The sequence below is a fragment of the Synchytrium microbalum genome (assembly GCF_006535985.1).
Source record: "Synchytrium microbalum strain JEL517 chromosome Unknown SmJEL517_scf0044, whole genome shotgun sequence".
Classification (NCBI taxonomy): domain Eukaryota; kingdom Fungi; phylum Chytridiomycota; class Chytridiomycetes; order Synchytriales; family Synchytriaceae; genus Synchytrium; species Synchytrium microbalum.
In genome coordinates, this window is record NW_022158393.1 from 82221 (window position 1) to 103841 (window position 21621).

Below are 21621 nucleotides of genomic sequence, written 5' to 3' on the forward strand. Positions count from 1 at the left end.
TATTATTAGGTGCCTCTTAAGAAGTCAGGTGGTGATCGTTAGCACGTCAAAGTAAAAGACGTGCACGATGTCAAGTCTGAACTCTCTCTCACCAACAATCGAACAAGTAGTCAACGATTCTCAAGTGGATTATTATATACACATGCCAAACCAAGGATCCGCATTGAGCACAATGTCATCAAACGCCAATAATTTCTACATCAACTTACCAGCTCATAATTTACCAACCACATCTAATCGACCACAGCTGCCACCATATGCCCTTCCATCCACGAATATCGCATATAGTAATGATAATAATCCCAATCTCCTTCTAATGGACAGTAACCACCCACATTCACACATCAACAACATTGACATGGAAGCACACCCACTGCATGTCATCGTGAGAGAATTATTGTCTCTACATAAATTCATGCTTATTGCTATCTCCCGTGATGAATTCGGACAGGTCAAAACTATCTTGACTCGTCTTCGTGAAATCTTGAATAGTGATTTGTTGGTGGTCAACGCCGCTGATGCTGGTGGTGACGCTGCTGTATCTGGAAACAATCAGATGTCAGAGTCAACAATCTTGTTGAAACGAAGCATTGCGTATCTGACTCATGAGATGGTCACCATGTCTCGTCCGCAGCGTCTGGAGCAGTTGGTGACAGCTCGCGCTGCCGCTCCAGTCGTCACTCGTCCGAGTAGACGTAATCGAGAGATCCAGGATCAAGAAGCAGAAAGATACGATGAAGGCGGTGGTGGTGATCCAGACGCCACAGCCTCACCTTCTTCTGCTGGTCCTGCATCCCCAAGTACCCAAACGTCAAAACGATACACAACTCGCAAACTCAACAAGTCTGAAAGTGCTTTCGCCAAAGCAATTGCTAAATCTACTGGTAGATCAGTGTCTGATGAAGAATCAGATCTCAGTCCTGTAGAATACGACGACGATGGCCATGAACACGACTATGACGAACAAGACTTTCAAGATGTCGCTAAACATCCAAGTGATGATAGTGATGATTACCGTCCTACAAACTCTACTCGTGCTGTACGCTCTAGGCGAGGGACCTCGTATGTCGCATCTGGTAGTCATCAACCAGTTGCAAAGAAACGTCGTGGTAGTAATAGTAGTGGTGGTAGTCGTCCCAAGGCAAAGAAGAGTTTTGTTGGTGATGGAAATAGTGGGATTGTCAAACGTCCAAATCATTCTGCTGATGTAAGTTTTGTTTGGGGTGTGACGTGCATTGAATCACAGCAATTTATATTTTGCTTGCTATAGTATCAGTAGCGTGGATACACATACTCATACAGAGTTATTTGCACGATTTAAAGCAAAATATATCGTAAACATGTCAAAAACTCACGAATTTTTTTTAATGACATTGAATAGGTCTCTCGAGTCTTGAAGGAATGGCTATTCAGTCACAAGGAGCACCCTTATCCTTCCGACGAAGAGAAGGACAGGCTATGTCAGCAAACTGGACTCTCAATCACTCAATGCAACAACTGGTTTATCAAGTATGATGAAATCCTTGCGTTGTGCATGTTATGACATCTCGCTTCAAGCAGTTGCTGATACTCCCCTCTCTATAGTGCTCGTCGAAGGCTCTTGCCTCCCAAAAACTCGTAAATATATTCTGGCTCAGGTTATAAAATACGAGGACGTTTACTCAATATAGAAATGAAAGTCAAACTCATATGTACATGATACCCTCATATACAAAGAATAGTAAGTTGTATCATGATTTTGGGAAGGCACTATCATGTGATGTTAATAATATAGACATCTCATGGGATGCAATACTTGAGGAAGTTGTGTGGAGGTTGTGGAAATGTTTTAATTGCGATTTGGCGAATGATGGAAGACTTTGACAACGAGTTTAGTTGATGACTTTTGGTTCTCTGTGTGGTGAAAAGAAGTTTTGTCGGTTTGGCGCGGGATGCATTGTCTGAGGGTCAATCAACGAACCTGGTTACACTTGCGTCAAGAATTCATCGCGGTGAGGCATATACAGAGACAATCGGATGCCTGGCGGTGAACCACAACCGATTTCTTGAAATCATCGATTTCGGTTTGGAACTGTTTGCAGACCATTGATGCAGAGTGCAGTTGAGCAGGCGTTTCAAGTCTAAAAGTAAGAAGAGATAAGGGTACAATTCAGTTCAAACAACAAGCAACAACAAGGGTTGAAGACTGAAGCCAAAGTTCTCGTATTTGTAGCGAGCGGCAAAGTAAATTAAAGTGCACACCTCTGGAAGATATTGATCATCACATCAAGTGGAAGATTGCAGACAGGGAAGCGTTTGCAAACAAAAACTTGTAGACCACCATAGTAGGCCGCATGGAGTTCGGAAAATTGTTGGAGAAGGAGGTGGAATAGAGACGGGATCCTAGTTGAGTATTCCAAGTAACAAAATTAGATTTGAACCGATATCTCAACTTGAAATCAAACAGCGATTGTGCAATCTTCAAAAACCTGGTCAAAAACATTATGCCTTTACAGAATTGCATTGAAAAACAAAACACCAAACATTCAAAGGCGCAAACCAACAGTGACGGTTTCAAGCTATTAGAGGCTGCCGGACTCAGTTGAATCGTGGCAATTTTATACTCTACAACTCTCAGATTCTTTTCTCTGTAAGATTCTATCTGCCAATATTTTGTGAACTGAAGGATGAGTGAAAGAAGAATGTAGGTGGTCACCATTGTGATTATGTGGGAGAGAACACCTCACGCAAAAGTGAGCACGGCCAGTAGAATTAATTATTAATGGCAGACTCATTTGACTGTTGTATGCAAACACGAAATCGACACGTTTGGCTGCCAACAGTTGCATCTGTTTCCATCCACAACACTTGTCTTTAATTGATTACTGTTCCAACCTTTACCAGGTTGCAACCGTTGTCAGGTTGAAATCTCCATAGACAACAAATCCGAATCAGTGAATTGGTATCCTTATACAGCATGAGGGCCTCGTTTGGTCTAGTTGAGCTCGCTGTAATACTGTTGTTGACATTGGTGTTGACATCAAACATTGTAAATGGCCAAGAAGATATCCCAACATGGTGTGGCAAACCGTATAAAAAGGGCCAACAAGATCCAGGTCTCATATCTCCTCCATTACCACCGAAAAACACGACATTAATCCTGCAAGTCAAACCAAAAATCCAACCTTACACGAACGAAACGGAAGGTGCTTTTATAGTGATTTATAATGGAGGTGCTGGAAGTAAACGTGAGAAATGGAGTAAAAATCGTGGCTCGTACGTGCTTAGGTGTGTTAGTGCTGATACTGGAATGGAATTCGTCAACTTGATGTTGGAGTTACGCAAAGAGGGTGACGAGGTCGACGTAGTCTTTTCCCTAGATGTCTTTGAACGGCGGATGAATCCTTATATTATTACAGCCACCTTGTTGGATTCCATCTCGAAGGAGGCTATCGCTACTCAAACTGTCAACCTGTCGGTTCTGCCAGCTGTCAATCCATTTGGAGGATCCATCACGAAGCTGCTCATTCCGGAAGGATATATTGTAACCGATAGTGTGGAAGAACCCGTATTATATCCATATGGTTACTATACTTCGACGCCGTGGCTCTTTGAGATGCCGTTTAAACGAGTCGTCACTATGGCAAAAGCCGATAATACCATGATTCATCCATGTCCGCCTTACGATCCTATCGCCTCTATGCATCTGTTGTTTGATGCTGCTGAAGCTGCTGGTGTGACTATCATGTATGACATGCGTCACACCTTCAAGAATCTGACTTCTGTCAGGGAGCAAGTCTTGGAGTTTCGTTCTCGTAAATCTTTGTCAGTTTGGTATACCGCTGATGAGCCTGATGTGAGTATTGATATCTTGAATCTTGGCAGACCCGGGTTTTCATAGGTCAAACTCGCATAGTTCCCAAACCCAGCATTCTCAACCAAATTTAAACGTTTCAATCAGGGATTCTCGGATAGTCCTGATGTGACTAGAGCGGCCTATGAGGTTATTAAGGAACTGGATCCGTACCACCCAGTCGCACTGGTACTAAACTGCGTAGCATTACCCACATATTATACATCATCAGCAGATATATTGCTCACAGATCCATATCCTGTCGGTATTAACGCTACGTGGTCTACTCTTCATGAAACGCCCTGTAATGCTACGTATGGAGACTGCGGCTGTGATGGGTGTGAAGGACGACTCATGGACGTTGCTACTCGTCTACGAACTGTTAAAGAAGAACTGGCGCCTGTAGACACATACAAACCAGTCTGGTCTGTGCTTCAAGGCTTCGGGAGGGAGGCATACTGGTCGCGGTGGCCGAACGAGAAGGAGATTCGTGTAATGGTATATTTAGCATTGATGAATGAAGCGAAAGGAATTTTGTATTGGTTTCATCCGCAGCCAACGTATCCAGAGGTGTTTGGATATACAGGCCGTGCTGCTAAAGAAGTCGCACAAGTTGGGCCTGAGATCTTACAAGGAAGTCGGCTGACAATAACAATGTTAGAAGGTCACATAGAGGCTGCAGCATGGCTTCTGGCTAATGGACTTTTACTATTTATGCTTGTTAATCCGGACTCGCAGGCTATACCAAGGTTTCGTCTCAGAATTGAGACTGAAGGGTTTTATGACTGGGATGGGAGTGCTGGCAGTGTTGAGGTGAATGTATATAATAGCATTATCTCGGGGAGATATTTCCCGCCAGAAGAAGTCTTTCGTGGGTACATGACACGAGAGCCTTTGGCGATTTCTCCTGCACAGTATTCTGATCATCAGCAGCTGATAATAAATTGAGCAAACTTTTGATGACATTACTTCGGAAACTCTTTGCCGGTTCACCTGTTTAATTAAATTTTTAAAGCAATACGAGGCGTCATTTCGCTTGTTGTTCATAACTTGACTTCTTCATGGTGTTTATCCGCAGTAGAATTTCCAACGAACGGTTTGACAAACAGTTCCAGAGGGATTCGAGCTGGCTAATCATCTTATATATTAGATCTGCTATAAAATCGATAATGTTGCCTACTAAGACTGCTGATGAGACACCTCATCACGTCCCTCGGAGCTCACTATTTCATCCAGGGCATTCAACTGCAGTCAATAGACTAGTAACCAAGCTGATCAAGCCATCAGAACTCGTCGTATCTGATGTAGAAACGAACAATATCCATGCAAACAACCTGGACCGGTTTGTACTGTCTGAGATCTTGCCCTACATTTTAAGTCAATTCTCGTCAACAAAACCGAACAGTAATGGACGTCACGGTACTGGACACGATCCAGATCGGAAAGAGTCATCGTCTCGGTGTGAGGCTGCTCGTTCGCTTTTACGGGCCTTGAACTATTCTCTGCAGATTGATGAAGCTGTAAAACAGGATTTGCAGAGTCATGCTAGTACAACTGCAGATCCAGTCGTGACCAATGGACGAGAAGTGAGGCTATTGTGTCTGGTATCCCTTGTCAGCATTATGAAGAAGCTGGATGGGTTAGTGCCATAGATCTCGTCCAAACATTCAGATCAATTATTGACCAGCTTACATACTCACGATAGGACAAAAGTGGCTAGTATATTCAGACCGCCAAAGAACTACAAATCCCGATATCAGCCGCCATCGTCTCAAGACGCTATGCAAGTGATCTTGTCATCCTTCCTCACACTCCTCGATTTTACGAATGTGCCAGCATGGCAGGCACCCACCATTCCTGAAGATCTAGCCCTGAAAGCCCAGTCTGTCTTGCCTAGCTTTATAGAATCCATTAGTAGAATGGTCGGTGGAGCGTCGGAACGCAAAAACGTAGGGGACTTGGAAGTTGCTGAATGCCTCATCAAGAACATGATTAAAGGTCTCACACGGCTAGCATCAGCATCGAATGCATCCGACGAACAAATCCATCTCACTGCATCTGCTCTTGCTGACCTCATACATATATTACCATCAACGATTCACCCACAACGACCACCGATAACTATAAAGATCCTATCGCATCACCTCGTACTCGTTAAACACATCACCCTTCCTATAATAAGGTCAGCTGTTATTCGGCCAGGAAGTGGTGCACACGCCGCCCGAGTGCTAGGATCTTTTGGAAATACATTGACTCGTATCCTCGACATCACACCAGCACTCGCAGATGCCGAACCCGTATGTCGGCACGTCTCGCATTTATTGCATTTATTGTCTCGTGTTGTGTTAGATGCTGCAGCCGAATACTATGCAACAACCCAGAAGCGAGACGCTGAGAATTATATGTGCTTGGAACCAGAGTGGGCCACTCATATTACACGTTGGGCTTTGGAATCCCAAACACATCGAATGGTATCCTTCTTTATAATGCCCATATTGCAATCATTCTGCTCTGCTAGTCGGAAAAGTTGGGCCGCTGGTCTACAAATCATCACAGACATATATAGGGACATGTCTCGTGAAGAGTCTTTTACTCCAACTCCCGTCCCAAGTGGTATGTACCGTTGCTAATCTGCTGCCTTACCACTGTATGAAAGCTCTAACTCTGAAAAACGTTCAAAATCAGCGAATGTCGGGATCTTGAAAACCCTTATAGCAGTCTCGAGGTGTCGTCCAACCTCATCCGATAGTGATTCGAGAGCCACGGAATTGTATCGTTTATTTTCTATCAAGGCAATGTCTGCATTGCCGGATTCGAATCAAGAGGTTGGGCCATTTGAAAAATTTGTTAGTTTTGTACATGCTTCCAAACTATTCACCAAAAGTCCTTTACCTGAATAGATCTTAAAGGCTTTTGTGAATCTATTCGATGATCCAAACCCTCATGTCAGAGATGTAGCTGCCAGATCTGCAGCCATTTTCTCTATGAATGCTGATCTCATGGACGGCCGTCATCATAAATACACCACAATCGATACTACCGTGTGCCATAAAGATGATGGAACTTGTAGTCGACATATACCATCTTCTAGATCTGGTGAACGGATACCGGAAATGCATATAAATAATCCCTTTAGACTTCTGACGACGGCAATGGACGAACTAGTAACGGGCAACACCAGAAACTGTGTCGAAAGCTATCGTACGTGGGCCCGGGATCTTACGAGGCACATGTTTTATGATTGTGATATAGTCAAGACGGCACAATATGAGGATGATCGACACCTGTCGATTCGTCGACTTGCTACGTCGCTGGAAAAGAAGCTGTCTATGCCTGATAGTCCTAGAGTAGTAGCAGATATCGCCGCATACGTCTTCATGGGTGTATTGGAAGGGTCTCAACCGTCACACAAGTTGGGCAATGGGTTGGCTTGTAATGAGCTCGTATTCCGTAACATTGCTCTTGCTCTGTTTATATTACGGCACGATTCCGATGTTGACATAAGAGTCATCGTCTTGGAATGTCTAGCCAAATGCCTGGGAATGGTTCCGTGGCAAGTGGTTGATAGTGCCGATTCAGACGAATCATCGCATTCGACCTCAGAACCTACATCCGACATTTCTACACATATACCCGATAATGATGAAGAAGTATCGTCTCTCGTATTGCTGTATCGTATAGCTCATGGTATTTCACCCTTCTGTGAAGATCCTCAGCCAACAATCCGACCTGATAAGACGGATGGAGAACCTCAAATACGTAAATGGGTCACAATGATTTCCGAATTTGCTCGTGAACGACATCCATTCATAAGTGTAGTAGAGCCCAAGTCTGCGCGAATAGATCCATCTCAGAAGGTTATGAAGCATCGAGATGGACCAGGAACCGATAAGACGGTCTTTCACTGGAAGACGTCCTCTAAACTGTACGAGGAAGCCATTAGACAAGCTGAACAACAAGGTAGTTTCGTTCATCAGATTGACAGCATTTCCAGGGTATCTAATATGTGGTCATTAGCAGCAACCAATGATAAAAGTGTATGGTGGGCTGCCGAGAATCAAATTAGGCGTAAGTTCTTGAAATTTTTCCTCACCTCGACTTCTCCTGACTTTCATATTTGATAGATATGACACCAATGGATGAAGTTACGGATCCAACCTCTTCACTGGAACATAAGCACATCATTCACGATACGTCAGATGCTGTCAGCGATCCGACTAGCAATCATGAAGTACAAGTCTTGTTGCCTTATGAGCAAGTATCGGTACTTGGTAATGCTCAAAGATTCTTTGACGATGCATTGAAAGATGTATCTTTCTTGGCCCGACCACTACCGTCACGACCCAGCGGTCAGAACAATGGTTCCATAGGACGGTATGATCGAGATCCTGTCTATCAGAACCGTGCAGAAGCTCCGTCATTGCTGGGTAGACGCTTCTGTAGTGAAGCTCTCGACCAAGACAACCAGCACCACGATCACCATACAAGTAGTAGTAAAGACCATGCACCGGCTGTTCTTGTTGATGCTCTTATAGACCACTTGAAGACTCTGGAAGACTTGGAAAGAGTCACGGCCGAAGTAGCTCAAATCCGACAATCGGCAACACGAGCAGAAGTGGACGATGCACCAAATGCAACTCCCAGCGTTATGAAAAACGATGCCATTGAAGACGGAGCAAGTATTGGTATGCCGTCATTGACTCGGGAGGCATCTCTTGTTGGTCTGAATGTCAACAATAGCAGGAGAGATTCATCGCAGGATTGGAAACCTGTAACCGGCCTTGACATGTCTCGAGCTCTGGAAAATGTGTCTGCAGTAGAAGTCATTCGTAATCCCGATGATAGTATAAAACCAGATCTGTTGGCTATTACACTCGACAATGTCCAGGTTGGCTCCGAAATCTTTAATAATGTCTCGGAAAAATTGGACACTGAACTACCAGCAAATGGAGCAGGCGTGGACGCAGAACCCCCTCTAAACAATGATTCAGGACCGCCAATTATGGAGGAGGCCTCCCACGATGTAGTTATAGAAGTTCCAGTTGATGATTCTCTACGATTGAGTGAAACATTGGAGGCTCATATAAATTCATCAAAAAGGACTAGTCAGATGGAAGTAAATCAAGCAAAATATCAGGACGACTATATGCATCTCGACGAGATTCTGCATGCTATACCACAGGCCAGCCCAGCTTCTCGAGTAGTGGCCAACTTTCCTCTAGTTGATGCAGATGCAGCTGGTACAATATGGTCATTACAGCGAGATGTCGCTCTAGATGAGATCGATCCTGTAACGAATATAGCTGATCTTGTTAATGCTGCCATTGTTGGCCATTCATCACAGGATGTCATGTCGGCTGTTACTAGTAGTGCCATTCCACCATTTTCTGGAGAGCCTAGTCGAGTAGGTGATACGGATAGGTCACCCCTTAGCTTTGAGTGGACTGGTATGACTGAACATGGTAATTATTGGCGTTCATACATCTTGCTTTCGTTTTTTGCACTAACTCTTCACTTCTTTCACTAGATGATGCTAAAAAGCCCATTATTCATAATCCAGAATCTTCCATTCTCCCACCGCGTATCAATTCCCCTACATTTGATCCACCATCCGTTATTCAATCGCAATCCGTCAATCGTGGTCAACCAGGGCCATTAATACGAACTCGTATAAAAACAGCACTTGATCTGACACTACGCCATCTAGTGTTCTCAGCGACGTCTGATGTTGGAGTAGACTATCTAGAACTATACGGAACCGGTATTCACTATGGTAGCATTGCACGATGGGAGGGTATTCCTGCTGTTGGTGAGATTGACACTCCAATACTTGGCAAAGGAGTTTCATATAAAGTATCAGAAGCACTACATCCAGCCCTGAAGGAAGCTTTCAAACTGGACTCTAGTCTCCTCATGACCATATGTGCTAGCGTTGATATTGAAGGTGTAGCAGGAGGAGCAGAGAATAATAAATTTAGGTCATCACCAGCCGAGAAGCTTGAAACATGGTTGTCTGGGCTGGTACAAATCCACCGCCGATTGTTGCCAATATCGAAATCATTACGACGATTAAGTACCTCTACGAAACGAGCCCCTACTGCTGCTCAAGCTCTAGTCTTGCTACGAGATCAAGGAGAGATATCTAGAATTGCTGCGGCACGAGGTGGGAATGAGCTGAGTCGTTTGCTGAATACTGATGTATTGGGACAAATGAATGGTGGCGGGGGTATGAATTCGTTTCTGGATTGGATAAAACCGTCTTGAGGCAAAACTTGCGTCGCATCAAGTTACGCTAATGACCCAAGCGAAGCATAACCATTTACACATAAAGCCTGTACTGTAACAACCCAATTAAGTTTTCATAATATCAATTAACAATTCATCGGCTCCTGTAAAATTCTGCCTATCACTATTTCTTGCAACTTTTGTACACCCCAACTCCCTCGCCTTGCTTGTGCTATTGTACCTTTCTTCACTCGGCTAACCAGAACTTGACGATTCATCCTTGGGTTTAACGGCAAAGTTCAAGCGAGATTGTTGAGCTGGTTTGGATGTGGTCGTCTTCCTTTGAGTGGTCATTTTCTCGACCGTCTCGGAAATGACTCGAAGCTCAAGTTTGGTCTGTTTGATGAGAAAAAAGAGAAGGCTTCAGTTCAAAGGAGTAATAGAGGGAACCAAAAAAACGACGCAAGATCCGACGTGATTGGTTTACCAAACACTTACATCAATCTTCGATCGGGATGACATTCCAGCATGATCAATCTTGATACGTTGGCGTAGTGAATCAAGAGCTGCAGAGAGTTCTTTGGCCTCAACCTACAACAAATACATTTTTGGTCAGTACCCCATTCACACGAATACAACCCGATGCGCCTCACTTTTTGTTGTTGAACATCCTCGTATCTTCCAATAGCATATACCAAGAGCTTTGTTTTCTCATAAATCAAATCGTAATCTGTGTCCCTGTTTAGCTTCAAAAATCGTTGGGCTTTCATAGCCTTTGCGATTAAAGAGTAGCTCATGTTGCTTGAGGCATCAAACTAGCAAAAGTGTTCGGGAAAGTGTTAGCTCGACGGTCAAGTTTCACACAAAAAAACATAAACAACCAAACATCACCCTCACAACAGGAGTCTTAATCACTTCAACAGCACCCTCCCCATCCACTGACAAATGACCCACACACCAATAATATGCCAATGACCTTCTGAATGCATTCAAGCGTACAGACTCAATGCAAAAGCAATAAATCATTTCAACTTGAATTCGAGTGTTGTCTCCAATGAATCGTATCAATCGACGTCCATATTCATTTCGATATTCGTGCCATAATTTTTCAGATAGGGCACAAATCAACCGTGTGAGACATGTAGCAATCTCGTAGCGTATCGACACTATGCAGTCATCGAGACACAAGACTGTGAGCAGTGTCATGCAGTCTATGATGGTTTCCTTTAGTATTGTTGACAGCCTAATTGCAAAAAAGGAAAATGTGCTTAAAAGATGTGGCGAAAAAGTACATGCGGAGCCCGATATTCTTGTACTTACTGTTTGACCATAGACGCAATCAGCAACTTGACAAGGTTGACAAGAGTTTGTAACCTTGGACCACGTTGTTGCTCTAAATGCCAGGTGTTATCTTTTCAGTTCCAGAAGACTAAAGACGTCTGGTTGCAAAAAACGAACCAAAGTTCTCATTTATGCATACCCGGTTCACCATCTACATCGATAGTACCAGCAAGAGTAGGAGGTTTTACATCAACACTGAATGCTTGCACAGTGCAAGTCAAGTCATCCATGTATACACGTGGTGTACATCCAAACGATACCAAGATGGCCGTGAATCGTTCAAAATCCAACTTCCACTCTGAAGTAAAAGTCTAATAAAATCGAGTTTTGGTAATTGGTTTCTTCAAACAAAAGAAAATCGAAATCGCTGGCAACATACACAATCAGACGAGAATTGTGCCATGAGATTGTCGCATGCATATTGAGCAGTGACTGAATCAGGATCGTAGCATGCTACCAATGAATCAAAGTCAGACATAAGGCAGAAAAAAAGCAATCAGACAGTCTCAGCACGTACCTAAACCAAACAGCCACTCTGCTAGGTCGAGTGGGAGCTTCTTCCATAATTTGGCAGATGCGAGAGGAATGATGTTGTCAATAAGAAGGTCGCGTCGTTTCTTTGGATCTAATTATGATGAGAAAGGTAGGTGAAATGAGTGAGAGGATAATACGATAAAGGAGCAACAAAAAGCCAACATTTCCTGGGGAACTGTGACTTGAGTAACATGTCTGTACCTAGCGCCCATTCCGTAAAGTCCAATCCAAAGGGACTAGGTAGTTTTGGTGACTTGAGCTCAATAGTAGGAACAGGCTACAGCAAACCACACGTGTGTGTAAGTCAAAATCTGAAGCAATTGAGAATGAGAGTGCATATTCATACCTTGGGTATTCCAAACAATTGAATTTCTTGTGAAATTGCAACCTTGGCTACTGCAATGGTTTTTTCAGCAAACTACAAATGAAATGTGTGAGGAGAGTCACCGAGAAAAGGAATCTGGACGAATGCTCCGATGCATATATTTATATTTGCTCAGTTTACCTCGTCCAAAGACGGAGACTCATGAGGAGCATTTGGATCTGGTTGAGCCCAAAAGGCTTTAATAGCTGCCAAGTTCTCCATACCAATTGCCCGAACATGGAACGTTTTGGCCAGAGCAGCCAGCACGCTGGATGCTGTTTTGACCTTGGAAGTGGGATTCATAATGTTTATCATCTTAGGTGTGTCGAGTTCAGGGTCGTTGCCTGGTTCTTCATAGTCGACCTTCTTTGAGCGAGCGGATTTTCGTTGTGGGCGGGAATGTTCGCGTTCTGACCTACTGTAAATTGTTGTGGCGAGAAAAGGAGATTATTAGGACACATCTTTTACTTTCCAACTGTTTCTTTGGTTCATTCTTAACTGTTTTCCAAATGGACTTCTGATCGTGATGGTATCGTCATCATCGTCGTCCTCGGCATCCAACATGTTCAAATAACTGAGTGGTGAGCTGGGAGTTTCATCGAGAGTCCTCATATTCGGACTAGCTTCCCGTGAAGATTCTTCGTCCATTTGGGCATCAAACTTGAGGCGTTTGGATTTGGAAAGAGCTAACTCCATTGTTGGTGATGGTCGCTTCTGCGTGTCTAGAAATCAAGACATTATGCGAGTATTTTTAGTGAGTCATTTCATTCAAATCAAATGTTCTTGAATAGCAGAATTAAATATGCAAATAAAATTACTTTTCTTTGGACTTGGTGTATCAACGTCCATCTTGTCTTCTAAAAAATACGAAAAACTAAACAGACTGTATGTCGTCAGATTTCAAAAACGAAGCGACCGATATGATACCTAATGGAACGATAAGACTTTATCAATATGAGTTGAATGCAGAAACGTCCGATATTGGAACGGATCGCAAGCCTCATTCAAACTCTACCTGGTGACGATGTAACTAAAGCCGGCTTTTCCTTGCTGTCCGCGATGGGAACTGTTCTAATATCCAATATAGTGTAAGATATCAATCGGATTTCAGCTGGTACCGACTTGTCGTCGTAGGGGTTGGATCCAAGCGCGACATCAATGTTTTGTCCCGCAATGTTTGATTCAAGCGCTGATGCATACCCTTTCATGGGTTCCTTTCCAAAGAAGCCGGTAATAGGTCGCTGGCTAAGTATGTATAAATCAAGAAGAGTGCTTGTTAACTTCAAAGTCTTAGAGCAATCGACATTTTCAGCAAAATAAATGTGATCTTTTTTTAAACAGAAGGCGCAAAGCAACGAAAAGCAAGTAGGAAAAGATGAAGAAACGATTTGACTGCGATCATTTCAAGCTTACCCTGGAGCGGTCTCCTTCTTCTTTCCTTGTGGTGGCATTGAGATAAACTTCGTCTATTTGTGAGTTTGGGACGAGTGTGAATTAATGAGACGAAACACGTTTCCTTCGATTCAAACAATCTTATTATTACACTACATGTACATAATTTAGGCGTGTACGTCTACGTCTACTTCCTATCTATATCTAGAGAACTAGTTGAACGTGTGGTTGGTCTGACAATCTACAACGACGTGATTTGTGATGAGAACCATGCCAGATCAGCACCCAATTTCCATAGATCACGACGATATTCTTAACATCAATCAAACTTACATTCGGCAGAGCTCCAATACGACGGTTCTGGATTGAGCACCCACGTACCAAACCTCACATTCCTAACTGTGAACACCAGATATATGAATATAGTTGCAGCAAAAGCTCCACAGTCCAGCGCGGCGGATAGGCTATAATTGTACTAGAGACAGAGAATGTTGGTTATCAACCCAACCGACCCAACAAGTCACACACAAAGACTCACGATACCAAACCAGCGTGGATGTCTCGTTCGTATCCAATACATGAAGAAGATGGAAATGATCAAGCCAGTGGTTTGAGTGTTGGCTCCATTCTGCCCAGCATTTCCAGTTGCTTGAAAAATGATGGGAGTAACGATATAGTTTAACCCCAGCTTTGGATATCGACGATGCAACCAGTGCAGGAGGACTGGCACCAGAAGACTATGACAAACGACGCATGTTAGTGAGATTCAAGACCATACCGTTGCTGCAAACCTTACCCAATCAAAAAGAACAAAAAGAGCACAGAGTACTCTCCACCAAAGAACTTGGCTGGTGCAATCAGGCCCCAGATCAAAGAAGCAGAGTAAAACACTCGAGAAGAACGCGGATTCCAGTTTTGTTCGGTACCGTGACCATCAGCTGAAGCTTGAATAGCTGGCACACTAGCAAACAGTGCCTTCATCACGACATAGTTTACGACACTTCCAAGAATCGTTCCATAGAATTGACCTTTCGTGGGAAACGAGAACAGTTCAGCACATGTATCATGCCTCTTCACTGCGACATAAAAAACCTTGTGCTGCAGCACACCAATGAACATCATCCGAGGGGGAATCTTCATATAGAGCCCCCACTTCAAATCCGACACTAAATTCAGAGCTTGAGACATGGCCATATATCCATACGTCTAAAAAGAAGTGGTAGTTAAAGTGCGCAAAAAAGGAATGCCACGGAGGTCTCAGAAGGCATTACCTTGAAAACAATATTGGCCACTGGCTGTCCAGGAAGAATCAAACCAATTAAAAATTCTGTTACGACATTGATACCTAGATGCGATGAGTTTATTCAGGATTAAGAATCGTCAAAATGCGATGCCCCAGTGTTGCGATACAAGCAGCTGCTTTTTCCCCCTCGTACCAATTTGATAATTCGAAATAGCCTGAATGAGTCCCACTGGCAAAACAAACAGACACGCCATAGCAATAGCCAACAACAAACCCCACCATTTTAACTGCAGCTGGACATTCCTACCAAGATTGTTCATTTGCGGTTCAAGCTAGTGAAAAGATGCACGAAAACCAAACAAGCGAAGATTTAAAGGGATGTCGATTGTCAACTCACCAGACTTCAATCACAATAATAGACAACACAGTCATAGCAGCCAATACAGTCATATAAACCCAATTAGGTACTTCAGGGTATATGGACATCATCCTTACGTGAACGTCTCGATTGCGTTGCTTGACAGTAGATGACACTCCTTCAGTAATCTCCTTCCCGTAGAATAAATACACGTGCATCAGCGTAGCAGTCAGAGCTGCAAACGAAAATCCGTATACTAGAGCCCAGTACGGTGATAACTTGAGGGGCGAATAAGCATTATAAGCGTCTATGTCCAATGTCAATGTTGTATGATTAAGCACGCGAGAAACATTATAGGGTGTGAGTTGTTGTCCAGCAGGGGCTGATCCATTATAAGCAAACGTGGACACACTGTACATGAGACCCGCTTCCAGGAAGAGTTTTGCATTCCATAGATTCGTATAGTTGAATATGAATGGTGTCAATATCCAAACATGACCAATTACACCAGCCAGTACGTTTAAGAGTGACCAGAACGGCGTTACGAGAGGTGAGAGAACACCTGCATAATTCCAGTCTAATGACAGTGCAAAGAATCCACCTCCTAAGAAACCTGATCCAACTTGAGCGGCGATCTTCGAGATGGTTTCGGTTGGCCCTCCTCCAAACAGACACATGAGAGCAACAGAGCTCAGGGTCGGAGCTATAAATCCAGGCACCAGTTGCCAAATAGCGACGAGAACTGCGACTTTTGTGAAAAATCGAAGCCTCTAAAAAAAGGTTAAATATGTATACTTCGCTGGATTGTTTTGTGGAAACATGGTTTACCGTCTTCATCAAAGTATTATTCTCTGATGATGCTGAATGCATGGACGTGATGACTGTCACGAGAGGAAGACTGGCAGGCCTATTGTTGAAAACATATCAATGACTGTTTTGACCAAGTTTTATTTTGTCAATCAGAGAATCAAAGTTTACCAATATGCATGTGACGGGTACACCAGCCATCTTCGCAGCAGCCCAGCTAATCCGTACCCAAGACACTGTGTAGTCCACAGCAACAATAAAGATGCAATCCAACCAACATCCTGGTGGTAGAATAAGATTTGGACGCTGACGATATCGATAGCATATGCGACTTGAATTGCACACGACGCCGTGACTACAATCAGAGTGTGTTCCTTGACGTTAAATGGGCCCGGGTTGTAGAATGCGTGTGTTGGCATGGCCTAGCAAAAAAGCTGTTAATCATGCTTGAATACACCACGAGCATGGTTCCAGACAACATCGCCATACCTGATGCATGAAAACTCCAAGCGGATACGATAACAAAATAACGAAAAACAATGACAGAGTAATCGCAGACGATCGAAAGAAATAAAAGACTCCGGTTGCAGATCCAATGATTGTGAAGAGCGTGCTGAGAACCCAGTATCTGAATGTCATGACAGGGAGGCTTGGATCGTCGTATATTGGAACTACGGCAGCGACCTCAGGGACTGGTGAGTTGGTCAACTCTTCTTCCTCGTCAATGACATTTTCCTCCAAAAGTGGTTCTTTGACTTCAAAGTCCTAGAAAAGTTACACGTCAGCTTCAAGTTATACTGAATAAATTAATAATTCCATAATTATCGCTTGGCAAATCCACAAAACGTGTGTGGTTTCTCGCACCACATCAGTTTCGAGTTGATGTCCATCATCTCTGACATCCAGCCCATCCGATGCCAACCGTTTGGCACTCAGATCTTCTAGCTCGTGATATTGAGCACCGGAGAAAGAGCCATTGGCCATTAGTTTGGTTGTGCCGTCTGGTTATTTCGTCCTTTTGAGCTTCTTGGGCCTGTTTATCGCCCAAACATTATGCCGAAGAGGTTTCAAGTTAAAAAGTATCAGATGAGCATCCAAGCAGCTGTTCTATCGCATGCCAGAAGTCCTCTCTTCCTTTCGGTTTATCTCTCAGTCTTCCCAAAGCCTGATCCAATTATCAAGGGAACGCAGACGCCTTCCAAACTGACGCACAAAGACATAGTTCAAGCGATATATACAAGGTATTATATTTCCACACACACAAACAAAATTATTTATAAGACAAAAAGCAATTAATACGTAAGTAAGAAGAGAAAGCAAAAATCCCAATCATTTTAAGAGCGAGAGACACTAGTTATTCACAGATAGCCAACAGACCTTCAAACATTGCACACTGCTTGTGCGCCCGTTCAAGAGACTCCAACGATTTCCTCATATTAGCCAAATCAGCTCGTAACGACCTATTTTCCAGAGCCAAGCGAGACACTTCCTGTGGCAGTTGCTGCTGCTGTTGAGCATCATTATCAGCTGCCATTGCTGTTGCAGATGATGCGGTGGATGAAGTGCTGGATATACTAGACGATGATAATGAAGCGTTGATCATGTTACTTGAGGCAGGATCGACATTCTTGCACGCTAATTGGTCCTTCAGTTCAGTGTTTTCTCGTTCCAGGGTACTGATTTTCAGTAAGAGTGCGTCCAGGAATTCTTTGAATAGTGTTGACTGTGACTCGAATGATTTATATGATGGTGATGGTGTTGTTGCAGGGAGAGGGAGAGCAGCACTGCTATTACTCTTGACTAATAATGACGGAGTGCTGTTTATTGGGGAGGATGTCTGTTGAAGTGGCAGCGGTGACATGGTTGATCGTGTTGTTGAGTGTTCGTCTTTGCTGTTATTGTTATTGCTGTTCGTGTTGATGGCAAATTCTGTACCTATCGGTACGACTTGATGGTGTGGTGAATGTGGCTGGGAGGAGAGGATGCTATTGCTATTACTAGTACTAGTTGGTATTATCGTCAAATCCAGTGATGATGACGATGTTGGCTGAAGTAGTGACGACGTTGACGAATTAGACGATGGTGCCAGCGAGGGTATTGATGATGACTGCTGCGGTTGTTGTTGTTGTTGTTGTTGTTGTTGTTGTTGTTGTTGTTGTTGTTGTTGTTGTTGTTGTTGTTGTTGTTGTTGTTGTTGTTGTTGTTGTTGTTGTTGTGATGCAGATGCAATGGATTATGTTGCAATAGAAACTCGTCGTCATCGTCCACCAATGTGGACGAAGACGCCGTCTGTTGTAAGAAGGGTGGGTACATATCTGCTGCATGCGAGAGGTACTGCATCGGCATCATGCCATAGTTATTTGATGCTCGTGAACTATCGGGAGATGGTGTAGAGCTTGGATCGTAGTATTCATATGGTGAGGCTGTTGGTGTTGTTAATGAAGGAGCGTAACCTGTATACTTGTTGCTAGGGGTACCGACATATGATGGCTTTTTCGAGTACTGCGCTGTAAAGTTTGTTGTCGAGTTAATATCTTCTAGGCACCGACTAGCGGTAACACTGTCTCGGAAATGAACCAGGCATGATCCATGGAAGAGTTGGATATCTGTAAAGCCTTCATATTCTTCAAACACTTCTGATAGCTATGAGAAAAAGTTGAGCTGTGTTACCACGTGCAGGAGCCAATGTTGCGGCTTTTTTTGCACATTGCGAAATTCTTCATACCTCAAATGTCTCAGTATTCGGAGGGTAATCAGATACTCGTATGATATTACTTGGTATTCCAGTGGATGACGGTGAAGGAGGATGTGGACCAAAATCACTCTGTGGAATTACGACTGGTAAGAGGTGGATTGTTTTTGCTCGACTACACAACTCGCGTACCTTTGCAAAATTAGCCTTCATCCTTGTCGTGAACAATAACTCTTCAATAGCTGTAGATGCAGTTCGTGTGTTTGCAAACACCACAAAGCAGTAATCTAGTAATGTTCAAACAATCAGCAGAGGACAAAAAAAGTCTTGTGATAGAATCTGATTACCTGTGTAAAATGCCACCTTCTTGAATCCTTCAAATCCAGCAAACATTCGACGCAAATTAGCCTTGGATATAGTATTGATGTTGGTTACGTGTATGGTATGCAACCCAACACCGTTTGTTGTAGCAGTGGTGGCATGATCCATCTCGGCAGCAGAGGAATAAGTAGCAGATACTGCCACGTTGACTGACTGCTGCTGAGTAGCTTCCGGTATCCAAGCATTTGGCGGATGTAGAGCCATACCAGTGGGAGGACGTGGCATTATGGTCTTGGATAATGGTGTGACAGTGCTGTTGCTGCTATTGCTGCTACTACTGCTACTACTATTACTTGTAGCGATACTAGCATTACTACCGCTACTTGGGAACCCTCCCTTAGCACCTTTTGTGGAATAGTTGGCAAATAGATTTGTCGTTGAGTTCAAGTCTTCTAGTGCCTTGGTAGCTAATTCCACAGTTCCAAAACGGACTAGGCAATGCCCTGGACAGAAGCGAACCGAGTCGAATCCTTCATAGCCACGAAAGATACGAGTCAATTCTGCTTCCGTAAAGTAAGGAAAGACGGATATATACAATATAGGGTTTGGTGCTACTGCGATACTGGGAGTCGTGTTGCAACTCACGCCAAATTTAGCGTATGCTGCAAACATCTCAGATGTAGTGTGAACTCGTTCGATGCCTTGCACGGCGTGTGGTATGTCGTTGAAACATACAAACGCGTAATCCGCATGAAAGGATATTCTCCTAAAAAAAAAGGAATTGGTTCACGTGTTTGGTTAAGAAATGATTATAAAACATCATCACAGTCGGGGTGTGAAAAAGACGTACACAAAACCAGGCATCTTTTGGAAGAATGCTCGTAGATCAGCACGATCCAGCACTATCTTTGTGACATGAATAGTAGTCTAGCAACGATGATGCAGGTTCACGGTTAGTTAGGTGATGTGTGTAGCGTATTGCTCCAGCCATTCTGTTTCAAAAACCAACATGACATCATGGCAAGATACAGCTTGTTCTCAAACAGTTTCCTAGTACCTTTGGAGCATGGACACTCATGACCATTCCAGCACCTTGATGATACATGTCTCTACCGACTCCATTGGCTCCAGATGGTAAACTAGTGATTGTTGCACTCATTTTGGATTTTTTGCGGACGTGTGTTGATTTTGCGAAAAGCTCGTCCAAAGCTCCAACTAGGCAAGAGATTAACGTCTATGGCTCGTTGCTACTCTATAACACAAAATCAAATCCTAAATTTAGATAGCAGCGACCGATACTTTGAAACGAAACTTCCTTACTCGCAAAAAACTGAATTTTCACGGTTTCAGGGACAATACATTCGACCAGGACACAGGAGGCAGATGACGAGAAGAGGCGAATTGGTGCCTGGCTGCCTTGGCTAGGTGATGCCACCCCTTCCTATAACGTAGATCTCGAGTTCTCTTCTATTGGAAGGTTGATGTCAGTTCGAAACAGAAAGCGATTCCTGCCTTCGCAGGCGGGAGTTGAAAAACTTGCAAACAGAGGTATGAATCTTTATCAAACAGCTTCATTCAACTCGTTCGAGCTCGTAAATCGTGTCCATACCTTCAGATCTGGAACGGAACGACCCTTCCGTATGATGCAAACAATGACACTTCGGATGCCCAGCAAGATAAGCAACGACTTGATGTCTTTTGCCGATATGTACTGGACGTGTTTCCTTGCTTGAATCTAATAATCCTGTGAACGAAAAAGTCACTTGGTTATCACTGATGAGAACGCATCCCGAAATTTTTCACACACTGACTTATATTTGAATTTGTTTGTAAAAAATCTCTACTATACATGAACCAGCAGCCAAAAGCACTCCACCATCAGCAAACAGCCCCCTTTTAACTTTTACTATTCATCATCATCTTCCTCTAATTGAAAGCCGCCGTACCCAATATGATTATATTCAAAGGCAGCTAAGTGTGAAACTTGATTAGCATACAGTTGACAGTCCAATACACTTTTATCATACGTACGTAAAGCTGGAGGTGGCTTAGCATTAGCATCCTTCTTTGGGTATTCGTCTACACTCTCATAGTGCACCCAATCGTTATAAATCACCCATGACCAATCCTCATTGCGAGTTGCTAAAGAAGCGACTTGTGAGAACTATTGACCAGACCAAGGGAAAGGTTCCTAACATGCCTTGATGAGGATCAAACTGGTCAACCTTGACTTTCCCGTTAACCATACGCCAGCGTCGACGCATAGGCCATCCAGCGATTCCAGCGCGGGTGCGATCCGCGCTGAAAATCACAGGCTCGCAGCGACTGTATCCATGATAGCGGGATACATCACGGTATAGCCTATAAATCGGTGTAAGTTCGTTCCTATAGATATCCACAATATAACCAGAAGCTTGCTTATACCCACCATTTCATGTTCATCAACTCGTACTCAGTAATGTCGGTTCGTTGAGAGTCTGCAAGTGCAGCAACGAACGAGATCTTCCATTTG

General features: G+C 43.5%; 4 protein-coding genes across 4 annotated transcripts; 2 read left to right on the forward strand and 2 right to left on the reverse strand.

Moving 5' to 3' along the window:
• Positions 1–67: 67 nt before the first annotated feature.
• On the forward strand, positions 68–1621 carry SmJEL517_g05196 (uncharacterized protein; the record flags this gene model as incomplete). Its single annotated transcript, XM_031171123.1, has 3 exons — positions 68–1207; positions 1382–1509; positions 1585–1621. 3 exons carry the CDS (start codon positions 68–70, stop codon positions 1619–1621), a joined length of 1305 nt encoding a protein of 434 aa, XP_031022913.1.
• Positions 1622–2956: 1335 nt separating this feature from the next.
• SmJEL517_g05197 (uncharacterized protein) lies at positions 2957–10096 on the forward strand (the record flags this gene model as incomplete). Its single annotated transcript, XM_031171124.1, has 9 exons — positions 2957–3835; positions 3941–4707; positions 4983–5471; positions 5538–6445; positions 6518–6657; positions 6733–7792; positions 7850–7900; positions 7957–9294; positions 9360–10096. 9 exons carry the CDS (start codon positions 2957–2959, stop codon positions 10094–10096), a joined length of 6369 nt encoding a protein of 2122 aa, XP_031022914.1.
• Positions 10097–13875: 3779 nt separating this feature from the next.
• On the reverse strand, positions 13876–17080 carry SmJEL517_g05198 (uncharacterized protein; the record flags this gene model as incomplete). The annotated part of the gene is made up of 12 exons (XM_031171125.1): positions 13876–13892; positions 14022–14163; positions 14227–14425; positions 14485–14716; positions 14798–14894; positions 14960–15033; positions 15125–15234; positions 15329–16059; positions 16118–16196; positions 16268–16518; positions 16586–16861; positions 16961–17080. The coding sequence occupies 12 exons, from the start codon at positions 17078–17080 to the stop codon at positions 13876–13878; spliced, it is 2328 nt and encodes a 775-aa protein (XP_031022921.1).
• Positions 17081–17450: 370 nt separating this feature from the next.
• On the reverse strand, positions 17451–20268 carry SmJEL517_g05199 (uncharacterized protein; the record flags this gene model as incomplete). The annotated part of the gene is made up of 7 exons (XM_031171126.1): positions 17451–18206; positions 18365–18739; positions 18822–18920; positions 18981–19075; positions 19136–19875; positions 19960–20036; positions 20167–20268. 7 exons carry the CDS (start codon positions 20266–20268, stop codon positions 17451–17453), a joined length of 2244 nt encoding a protein of 747 aa, XP_031022922.1.
• Between the last annotated feature and the right edge of the window lie 1353 nt (positions 20269–21621).